Source organism: Oncorhynchus kisutch, linkage group LG10 (assembly GCF_002021735.2).
Source record: "Oncorhynchus kisutch isolate 150728-3 linkage group LG10, Okis_V2, whole genome shotgun sequence".
NCBI classification, from domain to species: Eukaryota; Metazoa; Chordata; class Actinopteri; order Salmoniformes; family Salmonidae; genus Oncorhynchus; species Oncorhynchus kisutch.
Window position 1 is genome coordinate 15542047 of NC_034183.2, and position 15555 is coordinate 15557601.

Below are 15555 nucleotides of genomic sequence, written 5' to 3' on the forward strand. Positions count from 1 at the left end.
GCCCTGGCCCTCGTTCCCTCCCTTGCCCTGGCCCTCGTTCCCTCCCTTGCCCTGGCCCTCGTTCCCTCCCTTGCCCTGGCCCTCGTTCCCTCCCTTGCCCTGGCCCTCGTTCCCTCCCTTGCCCTGGCCCTCGTTCCCTCCCTTGCCCTGGCCCTCGTTCCCTCCCTTGCCCTGGCCCTCGTTCCCTCCCTTGCCCTGGCCCTCGTTCCCTCCCTTGCCCTGGCCCTCGTTCCCTCCCTTGCCCTGGCCCTCGTTCCCTCCCTTGCCCTGGCCCTCGTTCCCTCCCTTGCCCTGGCCCTCGTTCCCTCCCTTGCCCTGGCCCTCGTTCCCTCCCTTGCCCTGGCCCTCCCATACCACTTTTACTCTACCCTAGCTACACCTCCTCTTCTGATGGGAGAGGGTGAATGTTGGGTACAGTGAGAGGTATGGAGGACTGTCTCCACCTGGTGGACGTACCTGGAACAGCATGTAGGCGTCTTTAGCACTGGGTCTCAGGGTGCTAACAGACCTCCGGTTAGTGTTACCCTGGACTGGAGGAGGCTGGTCCACGATGTCTGGAGGAGAGGAGAGAGGGATGGAGGAGAGGGAGAGACAACTTTAGAAACAGCTGTGGCTACAAGCCTGGAGGGATCTATCTCTCATCAAACAATGACACAAACAAACACTCAGAAAAGACCGGTCCAAAACCTACCTCAGGAGGGAAAAGTCACGCAATTAAATTGTGATTTCCAATCCCAGTTATAATAAACTAAGACGTAGAGTGGTAAGACAGCAGTGTGAAAACTAAAGGGGCCAAACCAAAACCTCAACAAGTCATGTTATATTCACTGAAGTCATGGGATAAGCAGCTTTAGGCAATCTAAGGAGAAACAAATTCCCTTCCCTTCCTCTGTGGCATGGTCAAAGTTAGAGGAAAAGAGGAGGGTTGGAGAGAGGAAGTGGGATGCTAGAATACTGATGTAAAGTTCTGTGGCTGCAACCTCCACCTTTCATCCAAAGTGTACACTTGCGCACTTCCCTTTGTGGATCTAACAATGACTCAACTCTGAATCAATGGCAAAAAGAAAACAGTAGAGCCCGGGAACTCCATTTCCCATGAGCACTCTGCTCAGACCTTTGAAGCGCTCATCCTCCGCGACCATCCTCTCGAATACCACGGTGACTACTTGTCTGACGGTGGCGGCGGCTGTGTTGTTGGTGATGTTGTCCTTGGTGAAGTGCAGGCGGAAACACAGCACGATAGCCTGGGAGGGAGGCGGAGAGGAGACACAGGCTCTGTTACAATAGCCAGCCTAACATAGCCTCCCACCAAGAATCAAGCCATGTACTGGGGAATACATTCTAAGTGGTATGCTAGTATGAACATTGGAACATAGTCAGATTTACTAAGGCACACATCTGGATTAACATGTACGTGGAAACCAACTCCCTAGGCAATATGAGACGTGTTTGGGACACAGCATGTACTATCTGACTGTACCTTGAATATATAAAAGTGTCTGCAATGTGTGTGCTGAGTGTACGGTACCTTGGACAGGACTTGGTCATGTACCACTGTGTTGGTGGTGAGCAGCACTAACACAGTCTGCAGCAGCTTCAGTTCCTCCAGCCCGTTCTCCATCAACTGCCACAGCATGTTAATGATGTTCCCTGCTGCAGCCTGATGAACACACACAACACATGGTTAGACATGTAGCCTACTTGTACACCCAGGAGGCAGCGACAGTCACAATGTACTGGAATGTGACAGAACAGAGGAAGTGAGAGGAGCTCTAGAGGTCATAGACATGTACACACAGATAGACACACGGCAGTGGCCGACCGGACCAGCCAACACCACATCAGGGTCAGGGAGTCACATTGGCATTCTTTCAGCCAAACCCAGCCACTGTGGCACTCCAGTGACATTGGCTTAATACCAACACCACCCCCTTAACCCTCCCCCTTCGTTAACAACGATCCCTCGAATCGCATCAAGTCGGAATGGGGTCCAGTTTCCTAGATACACAGCCACAAAGTCCAAATTTGGCTAGATCATAAAAATTGTCATAAGGTTAGCAGTGTGGCAAGGGTTAAGGTTTGGTTTAAAATCTGATTTTAAGATAAATTGTAGAAATAGGCACGATTTATTGGTTAGACTTGTGGCTGTGTTAACTATTGAGGAATGTGCATCCCAATACAACCTTAAGCGAGGCATAGTGCCTTTTCAGCCCTCTATTCAGCCCTCTAAACACCAAATGAAGCGAATCGAGTTGCTAACTTGCGAACGAGTGGTACTCAAAACTCCCATGAAGCTCTGCGACCCAAGGCTAGAAAGTTGCTTCAGGAAAGATGGCTGACAAAAATACTAGGATGGAAGCAAATATCATTTCTTACAACTTCATGATAAAAAAATGTACAGTTAAGAGGAATATGTTAGTTAATGTAGAGAAATGATTAGGCCTATGCATATCTTTTTGTCATAAAGGTAATTTACAAACAAAAAAAGCTAAAGCATTTACTGCAAATGTTAGGTACAATTGTGAAAGCTTGCCTTGCTGTTCATAAAAAAAGATGTAAAAGTCAATCACTTGCCATTGCTCTTTATTGTAGTAATGTTAGAGATTGAAGCTACAGTGCCACCAGAAAGTGTTCATACTCCTGGACTTACTGCACATTTTGTTGGGGCGGCAGGTAGCCTAGTGGGCCAGTAACCGAGCTAGATACAATCCCTGAGCTGACAAAAATCTGTCGTTCTGCCCCTGAACAAGGCAGTTAACCCACTGTTCCTAGGCCGTCATTGTAAATAAGAATTTGCTCTAAACGGACTTGCCTAGTTAAATAAAGGTAAAAAAAAAAACATGTTTTGTTACAGCTGTTATCTTAAAATATATATGTTTTACTTCACCCATCTACACACAATAACAATTTCATATTAATAAGCAATTCCAGTGTATATTTGGTCTTGTGTTTTAGGATACGGTCCTGCTGAAAGGTGAATTTGTCTCCCAGTGTTGGAAAGCAGACAACCTGGATTTCCTCTAGGATTTTGGTTGTGCTTAGTTTAATTCCACTTCTTTGCATCCACTTCTTTGCTGATGACAAGCATACCCATAACATGACGCAGCCACCCCCATGCTTGAAAATATGAAGAGTGGTACTCAGTGATGTGTTGTGTTTGTCTTGAATACAAAGCACTATGTTTGGGGCAAAGTACATTTCTTAAGTAGCTTATTGCAAACAGGATGCATGTTTTGGAATATTTGTATTATGTACAGGCTTCCTTATTTTCACTCTGTCATTTAGATTAGTATTGTGGAGTAACTACAATGTTGTTGATGCATCCTCAGTTTTCTCCTATCACAGCTATTAAACTCTAACTGCTTTAAAGTCATCATTAGCCTCATGGTGAAATCCCTGAGCAGGTTTCCTTCCTCTCCAGCAACTGAGTTAGGAAGGACGCCTGTATTTTTGTAGTGACAGTGTATTGATACACCATTCAAAGTGTAAATAACTTAACCATGCTCAAAGGGATATTCAAAGTCTGCTCTATTTTTTTAATTTAATTTTACACATCTACCAATAGATGACCTTCTTCATGAGAAATTGAAAAACATTCCTGGTCTTTGTGGTTGAATCTGTGTTTGAAATGCACTGCTCAACTGAGGGACCTTACAGGTAATTGTATGTGGGTTAGAGATGAGTCATTCCAAAATCATGTTATACACTATTATCGCACACTGAGTGAGTACAGGCAACTTATTATGTGACTTGTTAAGCATATTTTTACTACTGACCTTATTTAGGCTTGCCATAATGCAAGCCTGGGTTGAATACTTATTGACGCAAGACATTTCCTATTTAATTAACAAAAAATTGTATAAAACATAATTCCACTTTGACATTATGGGGTATTTTCTTGCTTATTGTGTAGTGGAGGATAAAATAAGTGGCCAATTTTAGTGGCCTGTCCCTGACTACAGCTGTCGCTGTAAAATGTCCCCAATTAGCCCTCAAAAATAAAAGAGCAACATGTAAAATTGAGGCTGATATTTCAATAATCAAAACGCTGATCAGAGATACATTGTAACCACTACATGAACAACCATGAGCATTCAACAGCATAGGCTACCAAACGTGGGTGATTCTGAAACGACCTTTCGGCTCAGATTAAGAAAACTGTAGGGTGATTATCCATTTCTGTGTTTTAATTAATACAAGTATTTGAAGGACTATAACGAAAATGTACAGTAGTTAAATATAGTTCCATGAGATCGGTTTGTTAAAAATGTTGTGCAGCTAGATATCCACCTCCAACTAAATATTAGTTCAGAACAGTGGATGAAACTTTTTTACAATGCTTCCACTGGTTAATCATTAATCCCCAAGAAAATGCAGAAAATGACTGAGTGAAGGGAAATGCGACTGTTACATGTCAAACTGCTATTATGGAATGAAAGTCCTGACTTCAGTACTACTCCACATTGAATCACAACCAGAGGATTGGTACATTGTGGGCACATTGTTATTTGGCTGTTATCATTCGGTAAGTACTGTACGTATTTGTTGCATGAGAAATATAAGGAAAGCTATTACCGCCTCCAGAACAGTGAAAACAAGGCTCGACGTCATTGAATTTTGTGGTAGGCTATCCTTCGGCGGCTTCTGATGTACGTGAGTGACGTCCCATTCCCGAGAGTTATTCATCTCTCCCTTCCTCTAGTTGCTCCGTTTGAGTGCCACTCCCCCACCGAGGGACACTCGAAAACGAGGGGGAGGGCTAAGGCGGGGGTATTGGGATTGAGCCATTGTCCTCGCGTCACTTCCTGAGGTCAGAACAACTCTGCAGAACTCGTACAAAACCAAGTGAAACTGGGGGAAGTTTAGTTTGAAGAAAGAACCTGTCCTTCAGACGGCAAAACCGACACTTTTCACTCACATAAAACAACACATTTAATCAATATCGTGGTAGCTTGGTTCCTCTTCCCCATCCCTGTCCCAGTAGTTAAGCCCTGGGCTTACAGACAGACAGAGATAGAGGGGAGGCGCTGGAGCGTGGCAGAAAGCCTCCGTTGAAAGGCTACAAGCAGGGAGTCTGCTGATATCATGTAAACACAACCAGCCAGCCAGTCAGGCTGTACAGTCAGTCAGCCAATCAGGAAGGCAGGGTGTACACATTCAGTCAGGCAGGGAGTGAATTAGCCAGGGTGTTCTTATTCACACAGTAGGAGTGGCTGGCTAGGTGGTCAGTGATCAGTCAAGGTGTCCCTGCTAACACCAGGCAGATCAAGCCATGGTCAGGGAAGGTCAGTCAGAATAGCCTGGGTTCCATGTTGAGGTGTAGCGGTTAAAGGGCCAGTCACAATAGCCCGGATTCCATGTTGAGGTGTAGCGGTTAAAGGGCCAGTCACAATAGCCTGGGCTCCATGTTGAGGTGTAGCGGTTAAAGGGCCAGTCACAATAGCCTGGGTTCCATGTTGAGAGGTAGCGGTTAAAGGGCCAGTCACAATAGCCTGGGCTCCATATTGAGGTGCAGCAAGCAGTTTTACAGAGATGAGGCTTTGCACTGCAATGTGAGGCCTAAAGTGAGAGATACTCTCTCAGTGAGAGATACTGGCACTACTGAATGTAAAGTAGTAGAAGCCCAGACAGGATCATCATAACGTTCTCCCCCTGCCCTGACTTCAAATGTATGCCTTACATCCAGACAAATATCCTTAGAATGAAAGCATATCAGTCTTTTGTTAGTGGTCCTGTGTTCCTCACCTCAGACACCACCTCGTGGGACATGAGTCTCTGGATAGCAGCCAGACACAGCTGGGTGATCTTGGGCTCCTTGGTGCCACAGCCCATCAGGAACGGCTGTACTACCTCCGAGCTGTTCTCCTTCAGAGCTGAGGAGGAGACAATACATGGGCATGCAGTTAACACATTAGACGGCTGTTCTAAAACAAACATCTACAATAGGACTACTCTGTTAGAATGCCCCCTCCTTTCCTTTGCTTGTTTTAATGAGGTATAATCACTGTTCTGTATGTGATTGGATATTGACTCAGCCAAAACATCGCTCACAAACAAACACACACAAGGCATAGGAGTGTCCCCTCCCTCAATCACTCACTCACTTGCCAAGATGTCTGAATTCCTCGCGGCGATGGTCTTGATCTTGACTATCCCAGACTCAGCAGCCTAGAAAAGCACAGAACAGAGACACATTAAGTTTACATTTACTGCACCTATACATTCCTTATGATAAGACAGCTGACGATACGTTACCACCTCTATATGCACTGTTATAACTGAGGTAGACGTCTCCTTGTCCTTATTAATGATCCTCATGGCCAGACACACTAATCAGTTAACCTTGAGTTACCGGAGAGGAGACACTGGGAGCCAGTGATTTCTCTTGTGTGGAGCTCTGTTGCCTGACAGTGAGATCATGCTGTGCTTTTAGCAGTCTACAGAGGTCTCTATCACTCTACAGCAGCTGCAGCTCTGACTGTGCACTGTGATACAGACTGGGCCTATAACCTACATAGAGAAGGTTTTGTTTAAGCAAGGTTAAAAGATTAACGTTTCAGCCCTCAATGGCCTTTATCAGAACAACTTTTAACCTTGCTTGAATAAAACAATGAATATTTAAAATGGTGAGCGAGTGTCGCGTCTTTTCAATGATGATGAACCTTTTTGGGTTGTACCTCGACTCCAGTTGGTTGAGCACCCTCCACTTCATTCCCTATAGCTTACATAAACATACTTTCAGTGTCAAATTGTTTCCTGGCTATTCCTGTCCCACAATTCTTGTTCCAAGCTAAAGTGAAGAAATATTGGATTGGTGTGAGCACAAGACAACCTGTTCTAGTACTGAAACACACATAACTTAGCAGGGTTTCTTTCAGTTAACCTGTTCTAGAACTGAAACACATAACTTAGCAGGGTTTCTTTCAGTTAAAATCGGACCACAAAGGGTCTAGCTTAAGAACAGTGTGCAACACTCCAGCAGGTAATTCATTTGATATGAATAACAACCACCAGTCAAACCACCAGTCAAACCCTCTTCGTATGATGTAAAATCACGTAGGAAGACAGCCTGGGTGGGAAACACTTCCTGTTATTGTTGTTCTAGCCAGACCTGCTGTGCTATGCTGCTGTGTTTGACCTGGTATACAGTCATCACTTCATATTTCATTTGACCTGCCACAAGGCCGCACAGAGGTGGGAGTCAACTGGACAGTATGCGACCTCTTGAACCTCTTGGTTACCCGGCAACAGGGCCTTAATACTGCAGAGTGTGGACTGGGCCAAACTGTGTAGAACTACAGGCCCTATCGTAACCCCACACATCGACTTAAAGATAATCTAGAGAAATGCAAGTCTCCCTCCTCTCCTGTGTCCTCAGTGTGGAGGGATAACAGGGCATTAAAATCACACAGAACTTGTTCTAATAATCATTCCGATCCTGCTGGTGTAGAGACGAAGATATCAATATAGCCCTAGAAGCTACGAAGAACAGCGAAGACAACTAATTGACTTTGGCTCATGTATTCCCTGACAAAGGTCATGCAGCCAAAACAGTTATTCATATTTGTTTCCATTGAACATGCCATACAAATAAAGGCATTTTAATTATATGATGAGTGCCTTGGTCCTCCATTATTTTTGGCTGTTGCTCTTATTCAAAATGAGAGGCAGGCAGGGTGACATACATTTGTTGTTGTTGTTGAGAACATCTCTTGCACAAACAAGGTTAGGCTTCCACAAACAGACAGTCTGTTGGGGGAAAGGGCCGTTTAGGTTCTTATTCTAGGTGTCGTTGATAGGCCGCAACTTTAGTGCAGAGGCTTTCTCATCCTGAAGTTACTCTTGTTATCTTGGGACAAATCCACAATAACAGAGTGATGCTGAGACTCACAATTTTCACGTTAAAAATGTACATCAAACAGAAACCAATGACTGCAAAGTTAAACAAATCAAACTACTTTTAACAATTTCCACAGAAAATTTTACAAAAACACATTTAGAACAGCGTGGATGCAAAGTTTGGTAACAGAATGACAGCAAACTGTGATTCTGTAACAAAATGTTGCATCTGCACTGTTCAAGTAAACTGTTAAAAAAGTAGTCATTGTGCATAGAGTTGTATGGATTGCTTAACTTTGCAATCATTGGTTTTTGTTTGACATACATTTTAAAGTGACATGACTCTTACCATGGAAATGCCCCTTGGCTAATGAAGGTAGTGTTTCTCGGCACTTGGGTTCGCGTCACACATAACAGGTTGACCATAAGCACACTCTCTAGAACTGAACATATACAAGGCTACTAGACCTATATATTCCATTCTAGCACCCTTGATGTTCCTTGTTTGGCTGTATACGATTGTGGCACACAACTGACATTCATTCCAAATTAATTTCGCCACAGTGCTGTTGCGCAAAAGGCAACGCTGCACTAAATTTGTTATAAATAGCCTTAAAAAGGTCCTTCTCCAACCCTCCTCATACAGCAGCCATTGTGGTTAGGTGGGCCTAGCACTAGCAGGGCTCAGAGGAGCCACAGTGAATGGACCCAGTATGCAATGTGAATGGGAGCCTATTATGGAAGGAAGATGATAGTGGTGATGATGATTAAAGATGACACCATAAGGGATGGTCCATGGTCTTTAAGGAAACAGATGAATTACAATGTTGCAGATATCCATAAAGCCCAGGCTATAATACTATCAACAAGGATAAGCCTAATTCTGCTGATGAGCATGACGGCAATACTGAACTTGCCTTGTTATTAAATACAATTATTTAGTTCATATTGCTGTAGAATCAAGTGGATTTTAGAATCCAGGTAAATGCTGACCTGCCTACAGAAATCTTAAGTAAAGGAATGCCAACAAGATCATTGCACTCCACTTCCTACAAACACAATAACTGGCATCAATTGGTCACATAAGACAATAAAGCATGTCCGAGAGCCTTGAATCAGAAGCAGATTGCTGGGATTTCCTATGTTCAACCTTGAGTGAAACCATGTGTCCTTCTGTTCTTACCAACCTGAACATTGATAACACTGCACTGTCAAGGCTGAGTGTTTAGACCTGATGACATGCACATGGAAAACCACTGAAACACTGTCCCCAGATGTGCAATTAGTAGGCTTAGGGCCTTTGGAAAACCTTTAAATGGTCAATGGAGAGGATTTACCAATAGGAGAGGGCAACATTTAGCCTAGCCTATTGATGCTTATTGGATGCTTGTTGTGCATCCTCACACTTTCACATTTGAAATAACTGGCTTCATTTCCTCGTTCTTCTTGTTTGTGATGAGAGTGGAATGGATCTGCTATGAGTCATTTAGGTCATCAGACAGACCAACCACTGTATGAAACCACTCCAGTCTATTCATGCTAGCTCAGTCAGTAGTCTTTCTGTACCAAGTCCACCCTCCCCACACCCACACTCTTATGCAGTAAAATGCTAACTGAGCCCAAAAAGGCCTGACACTGCATGACTTTCTTCCCCTTTACAATAGAACTGAGAAGCTTCAGTCTGAATCAGTAGGAGTCAAAATTACAAGCTGGCAGTTTAGAACTATTTCTGCGAACCGCACTGTGGAGGGCATATGAAGCCACTGAATGCGAAGGTTCATCCACACTACAGCAGCATGAAGACACATAGTGGAAGGACCAGGTAACACTCATAGGCCTAGCTTCACTTTTTGTTTTATCCTAGGGGAGAATTATTCATGAAGTTGGGCACCAGCCTGAATGCAAACTCACTACTTCTCCTAAAGCCCAGCATCATTTGCTCAGCCGCTTATAGGCTGTCTCAGAAGATGTCGAGAAAGCAACTCACACTGCAGCTTTTCGCATTGATTCGGCTGCTGCATAGCCTACATTGAAGGGGCTTATTCAATTAATCCAAACCTTAGTCTCACCTTCTGTCAGTTCTACTTAAGTTTCTGCTTTTCAGCTTGTTATTTCTTCAGACTGTATGACACCTGTGTGGCAAAGTCAGCCATACAGACGGGGTATGAAGGAGGAGCCACGTTTCAGACAGTCGACAAATACAGCACTGTAACTCCTCAACAGAGAGACCTGCAATCATAGCACAACAGAGAAGCTCCCACTGATTTAGCTGGCTGTCACTCAATAGAAGGAAAGGTCTAGAGCGTGAAGCTGTGATGTAGAAAAATCTACAGGATTCTTCTCAGCCCTTCTTAACCCAGACAAACCTGAGAGAAAACAGCTGCACTGCAGTAAAATAAGTAAATGAATGGGAGAGGGGTGTGCAAGACTGGTCAAGGTGTCTCGTACCTGGCTATCTGAGTGAAAAGATTTTTAAAAAGACTCAAGGGCACAACTGACATTCTCATTTCCCATAGTAAGATAATTCAGATGTTGATCAAAATGTAAAAGAGACCACTTAGAAAGCCCAGCAAAGGACAGGCTTAGTATAGCCAGATTCTACAGGGGCCACAAGAAGAACAAAAAGTCAAGTGAGGTGCCTCAGTGGCTCGTGGGTCTGCATACCTGCATCCACCCCCCACCCCCCCCACACAACACCTTGAAAGCAAAACATTTTAGCACTGCGATACCATGATGAGATAATGAGTGCCATTGTCGTACCCTTCATCTACCTCATATTTCAGCATGATAATGCACATGGGGCCGTGCACTGCATAAGGCAAATGGTCACACCAGATACTGACTGGTTTTCTGATTCACACCGCTTTAAGGTATCTGTGACCAACATATGCATATCTGTATTCACAGTCCTGCAAAATCCATAGATTAGGGTTTTATTTATTTATTTAAAATTAACTGACTTCCAAGTCAAGTCAAATCGCAGCATTTGGTTAAAATAAGATCTAGATGTTTTGCCCATATCGTCCAGCCCTAGTGGCAAGAAAAAGTAGGTGAACCTATTGAAATTGCCTGGATTTCTGCATAAATTGGTCATACAATTTGATCTGACCTTCATCTAGGTCACAACAATAGACAAACACAGTCTGCTTAAACTAATAACACAAACAATTACATGTTAATATCTTTATTGAACACACCATGTAAACATTCACAGTGTAGGGTGGGAGAAGTATGTGAACCCTTGGATTTAATAACTGGTTGACCCTCCTTTGGCAGCAGTAACCTCAAACAAATGTTTTCTGTAGTTACAGATCAGACCTGCACAACGGTCAGGAGGAATTTTGGACCATTCTTCTTTACAAAACGGTTTCAGTTCAGCAATATTCTTGGGATGTCTGGTGTGAACTGCTCTCGAGCTCAAGCCACAGCATCTCAATCAGGTTGACTGGGCCACTCCAGAAGGCGTATTTTCTTCTGTTGAAGACATTCTGTTGTTGATTTACTTCTGTGTTTTGGGTCGTTGTCATGTTGCATCACCCAAATTCTCTTGAGATTCAATTGGCGGACAGATAGCCTAACATGCTTCTGCAAAATGTCTTGATAAACTTGTGAATTCATTTTTACGTCGAAGATAGCAAGCTGTCCAGGCCCTGAGGCAGCAAAGCAGCCCCAAACCATGATGCTCCCTCCACCATACTTTACAGTTGGGATGAGGTTTTGATTTGTTGTGCCTTTTTTCCCCCTCACATAGGATTGTGTGTTCCTTCCAAACAACTCAACTGTAGTTTCATCTGTCCACAGAATATTTTGCCAGTGGCGCTGTGGAACACCCAGGTGCACTTTTGTAAACTTCAGACATTGCTGAATGTTTTTTTTGGACAGCAGTGGCTTCTTCCGTGTCCTCCCATGAACACCATTCTCATTTAGCGTTTTACATATTGTAGACTCGTCAACAGAGATGTTAGCATATTCCAGAGATTTCTGTTTTTAGCTGACCCTCTAGGATTCTTCTAAACCTCATTGAGCATTCTGTGTTGTGCTTTTGCAGTCATCTTTGCAGGACAGCCACTCCTAGGGAGAGTAGTAACAGTGCTGAACTTTCTCAATTTATAGACAATTTGTCTTACTGTGGACTGATGAACATAAAGCGCTTTTAGAGATACTTTTGTAACCCTTTCCAGCTTTATGCAAGTCAACAATTCTTAATCTTAGGTCTTCTGATATCTCTTTTGTATGAGGCATGGTTCACATCAGGCAATGCTTCTTGTGAATAGCAAACTCACATTTTTTATGTTTTTTTTTTTTTTAATAGGGCAGGGCAGCTCTAACCAACATCTCCAATCTCATCTCATCTCATTGATTGGACTCCAGGTTAGCTGACTCCGGACTCCAATTATCTTTTGGAGAAGTCATTAGCCTAGGGTTTCAGATACTTTTTTACAACCGACACCAAATTATGTATTCAATATAGACAAGAAAAATACAATAATTTGTGTGTTATTAGTTTAAGCAGACTGTGTTTGTCTATTGTTGTGACTTAGATGAAGATGCTCCTGATAGTATCACTGATATTTAATAAGCTTACGTATCGGCCTCACGGCCTTCGTCAGAGTTTTTGTGAATTTGTAAAAAATTTGCACCCTTATGTAGACCTAGCCCCAGCCACATCCGTTCCACACATCGAATGGGGTTGAGGGCAAAGGGAAAACAAAATAAGTGCTGCCAAATATATCAATATGCATTTCATAAATATTACAAAAGTGTATAAATAAGACGTATAAAACACGTCTGTAAAATCACAATGAGGACATAGCAAGTTTTCATTAGTCATTGGGTACATCGTACGAAAAACAGAGAAATCTTAAATAGGCACATAAGATTTCTCTGTGATATGATAGATGTCATATTGCCCTGCCTTAAATTCTACATATTTTGCCATAGGGTGGAGGAAAATGTTTGCCGTTTTTAATGTGATAACTGATGATCAATGGGCCCCACTTCGGTCAGTAATTCGACCATGCTTAGATAGCTGGCTGCTAGACTAACTTATAATATTTGTTGCTGACATTGGCTAATTGAGTGACTGCTGATGCACAGCCAAATTTCAAAATTGCAGCTTGTGTATTCTAACTCTCAACAGTATGTTGCGACCCCCACTGAGCCCCACCCCCATCTTACATTTTTTTTATTAAATGTTTTTAATTTGGTCCGCGGGTCTACAAAAGGCTGCGGCAGTTGCCCATCCCTGCTGTAGAGGTATCGTCCCCAGAGCTGAGTCTTTCTGTGTGACTACATCTGAGGAGAAACAAAACAAAGCCTTCCTGCCTGCTGACTCTGGACTGGAAGCTGAAAGGGCACAGGCTAAGCATAAAGGAGCAGTCATCTCAAATGTGGAGACTGACTGAGACAGCATCATTTCTCTGACAGCTAGGCCTACTGCAGTATACCACCCTGCATCTATCGCTGGGCAATAAATACAATTAATTTGATTAACTTGAATGTACAGTGCATTCGGAAAGTATTCAGACCCCTTGACTTTTTCCACATTTTGTTACGTTACAGCCCTGGTGTTGGGGGGGTAGGCAGGTGCAGAGTGCACACAGCACAACAGGAGCAAAGGAGACGAGACCAAAAAGACCAACTCAATACAAAAAAATATATATAGATATATACTTGATTCTTGCGATACAGGCATTTTGTGCATTGCACTAAAACATACAGTGCATTTGGAAAGTATTCACACCCCTTGACATAACATTTTGTTACGTTACAGCCTTATCCTAAAATTGATGAAATAGTTTTCCCCCCTCATCAAATCGACAAACAATACACCATAATGACCAAGCAAAAACAGGTTTTTAGAAATGTTTACAAACGTATTACAATTTAAAAACAAATATTCCATTTACATAATTGTTCAGACCCTTTACTCAGTACTTTGTTGAAGCACCTTTGGCAGCGATTACAACCTCGAGTCTTCTTGGGTATGACGCTACAAGCTTGTCACACCTGTATTTGGGGAGTTTCTCCCATTCTTCTGTGCGGATCCTCTCAAGCTCGGTCAGGTTGGCTGGGGAGCGTTGCTGCACAGCTTTTTTCAGGTGTCTCAGAGATGTTTGATCGGGTTCAAGTCCAGGCTCTGGCTGGGCCACTCAAGGACATTGAGACTTGTCCTAAAGCCACTCCTGCATTGTCTTGGCTGTGTGGTTAGGGTCGTTGTCCTGTTGGAAGGTGAACCTTCACCCCAGCCAGAGTCTGAGCGCTCTAGAGCAGGTTTTCATCAAGGATCTCTGTACTTTGCTCCGTTCATCTTTCCCTTGATCCCGACTAATCTCCCAGTCTCTGCTGCTGAAAAACATCCCCACAGCATGATACTGCCACCCACATGCTTCGCCGTAGGGATGGTGCAAGGTTTACTCCAGACAAGACACTTGGCATTCAGGCCATCTTGGTTTCATCAGACCAGAGAATCTTGTTTCTCATGGTCTGAGAGTCCTTTAAGTGCCTTTTGGCAAACTCCAAGTGGGCTGCCATGTGCCTTTTACTGAGGAATGGCTTGGTCAGGCCACTCTACCATAAAGGCCTGATCGATGGAGTGCTGCAGAAATGGTTATCCTTCTGGGAGTTTCTCCCATCTCCACAGAGGAACTTTTGAGGTCTGTCAGAACGAACATTGGGTTCTTGGTCACCTCCCTGACCAAGGCCCTTCTCCCCTGATTGCTCAGTCCTGTCTTGGAGCTCTACGGACAATTCCTTCAACCTCATGGCTTGGTTTTTGCTCTGGCATGTACTGTCAACTGTGGGACCTTATATAGAGAGTTGTGTCTTTCCAAATTATGTCCAATAAATTGGATTTACCACAGGTGGACTCCAATCAAGTTGTATATTTGGTACACTTACTGGAGAGCTCTTTTGTCTACATGCATTCAGCATCATTCACACCCTCTTAAGCTTTAGCCCCACCCATCTCTTTAAGGATTCACATGTGAGGCCATGTACTAAACAACCAAAGATTTCAAGACTAAAAGCTGGTTATACTATGGGTGTGTTTGTAATTGTAATCTGGAGCGCCAGAGTGTGCTCTGGGCATTTGTAAACTAAGAGCATTGTCAGATTTTCCATTTGTAAATTCAGTGCGTTCAGAGCGCACACTGGACGCTCCGGCCGAGGAGTAGGGTTAATCAGAGCGTTCTGACCTAACAACAAGCACCTAAGCTAACTGGCTAACGTTGGCTAGCTACTTCCAGAGACAAATGAGAGAACAGCTCACTGGCCCTTTTACTCACCCTAGCAGAGGTGGTTAGTTTAGACATGTAGCTAGCTAGCAAAAGAATAAACCATAATCCCAACTGATAACATTACTACCCTGCATGAATCTGCAGGTAACCAACCAACCAGGTTCAATGTTAGCTAGCCTACAAATGGCTCTGAGATACAAATAATATTACTACACAGATCATACATGTAACGTAGCTAGCAAGCCAGCCAGATAATGTTAGCTAGCTAGCTAACAGTACACTTTAACTTAAAATTAAAAAGGACTTTCTGACAAAATTAGAAACATGTAATATCTGAAAATGTAGCTAGCTAGACTATCTTACCCATATACATGGATGGACGCACGCTACTCCCTCTGTCATAGATGCCATGGTAGCTCTTATTTTGAAGATGTAAAAACACCTGTCTCCGGATTACAACAGCTTACTGTGTGTTCTC

At 43.4% G+C, this 15555-nt stretch overlaps 1 protein-coding gene across 8 annotated transcripts in view; it reads right to left on the minus strand.

Annotated features, from left to right (window-relative positions):
- Positions 1-15555, minus strand: part of LOC109897815 (protein MON2 homolog) — a 63424-nt gene that overhangs the window by 42589 nt on the left and 5280 nt on the right. For all 8 annotated transcript variants that reach the window (XR_004211166.1, XM_020492410.2, XM_020492409.2 and 5 more), the window contains exons 2-6: positions 6105-6168; positions 5746-5873; positions 1529-1660; positions 1115-1244; positions 457-554 (exon numbers count right to left, since the gene is read on the minus strand). Coding sequence is in view for 7 of the 8 variants with exons in the window: in XM_020492410.2 (XP_020347999.1) it covers positions 457-554; positions 1115-1244; positions 1529-1660; positions 5746-5873; positions 6105-6168 (552 nt within the window). In the remaining variant the exon portion in view is untranslated. The remainder of the gene's footprint in view (positions 1-456; positions 555-1114; positions 1245-1528; positions 1661-5745; positions 5874-6104; positions 6169-15555) is intronic.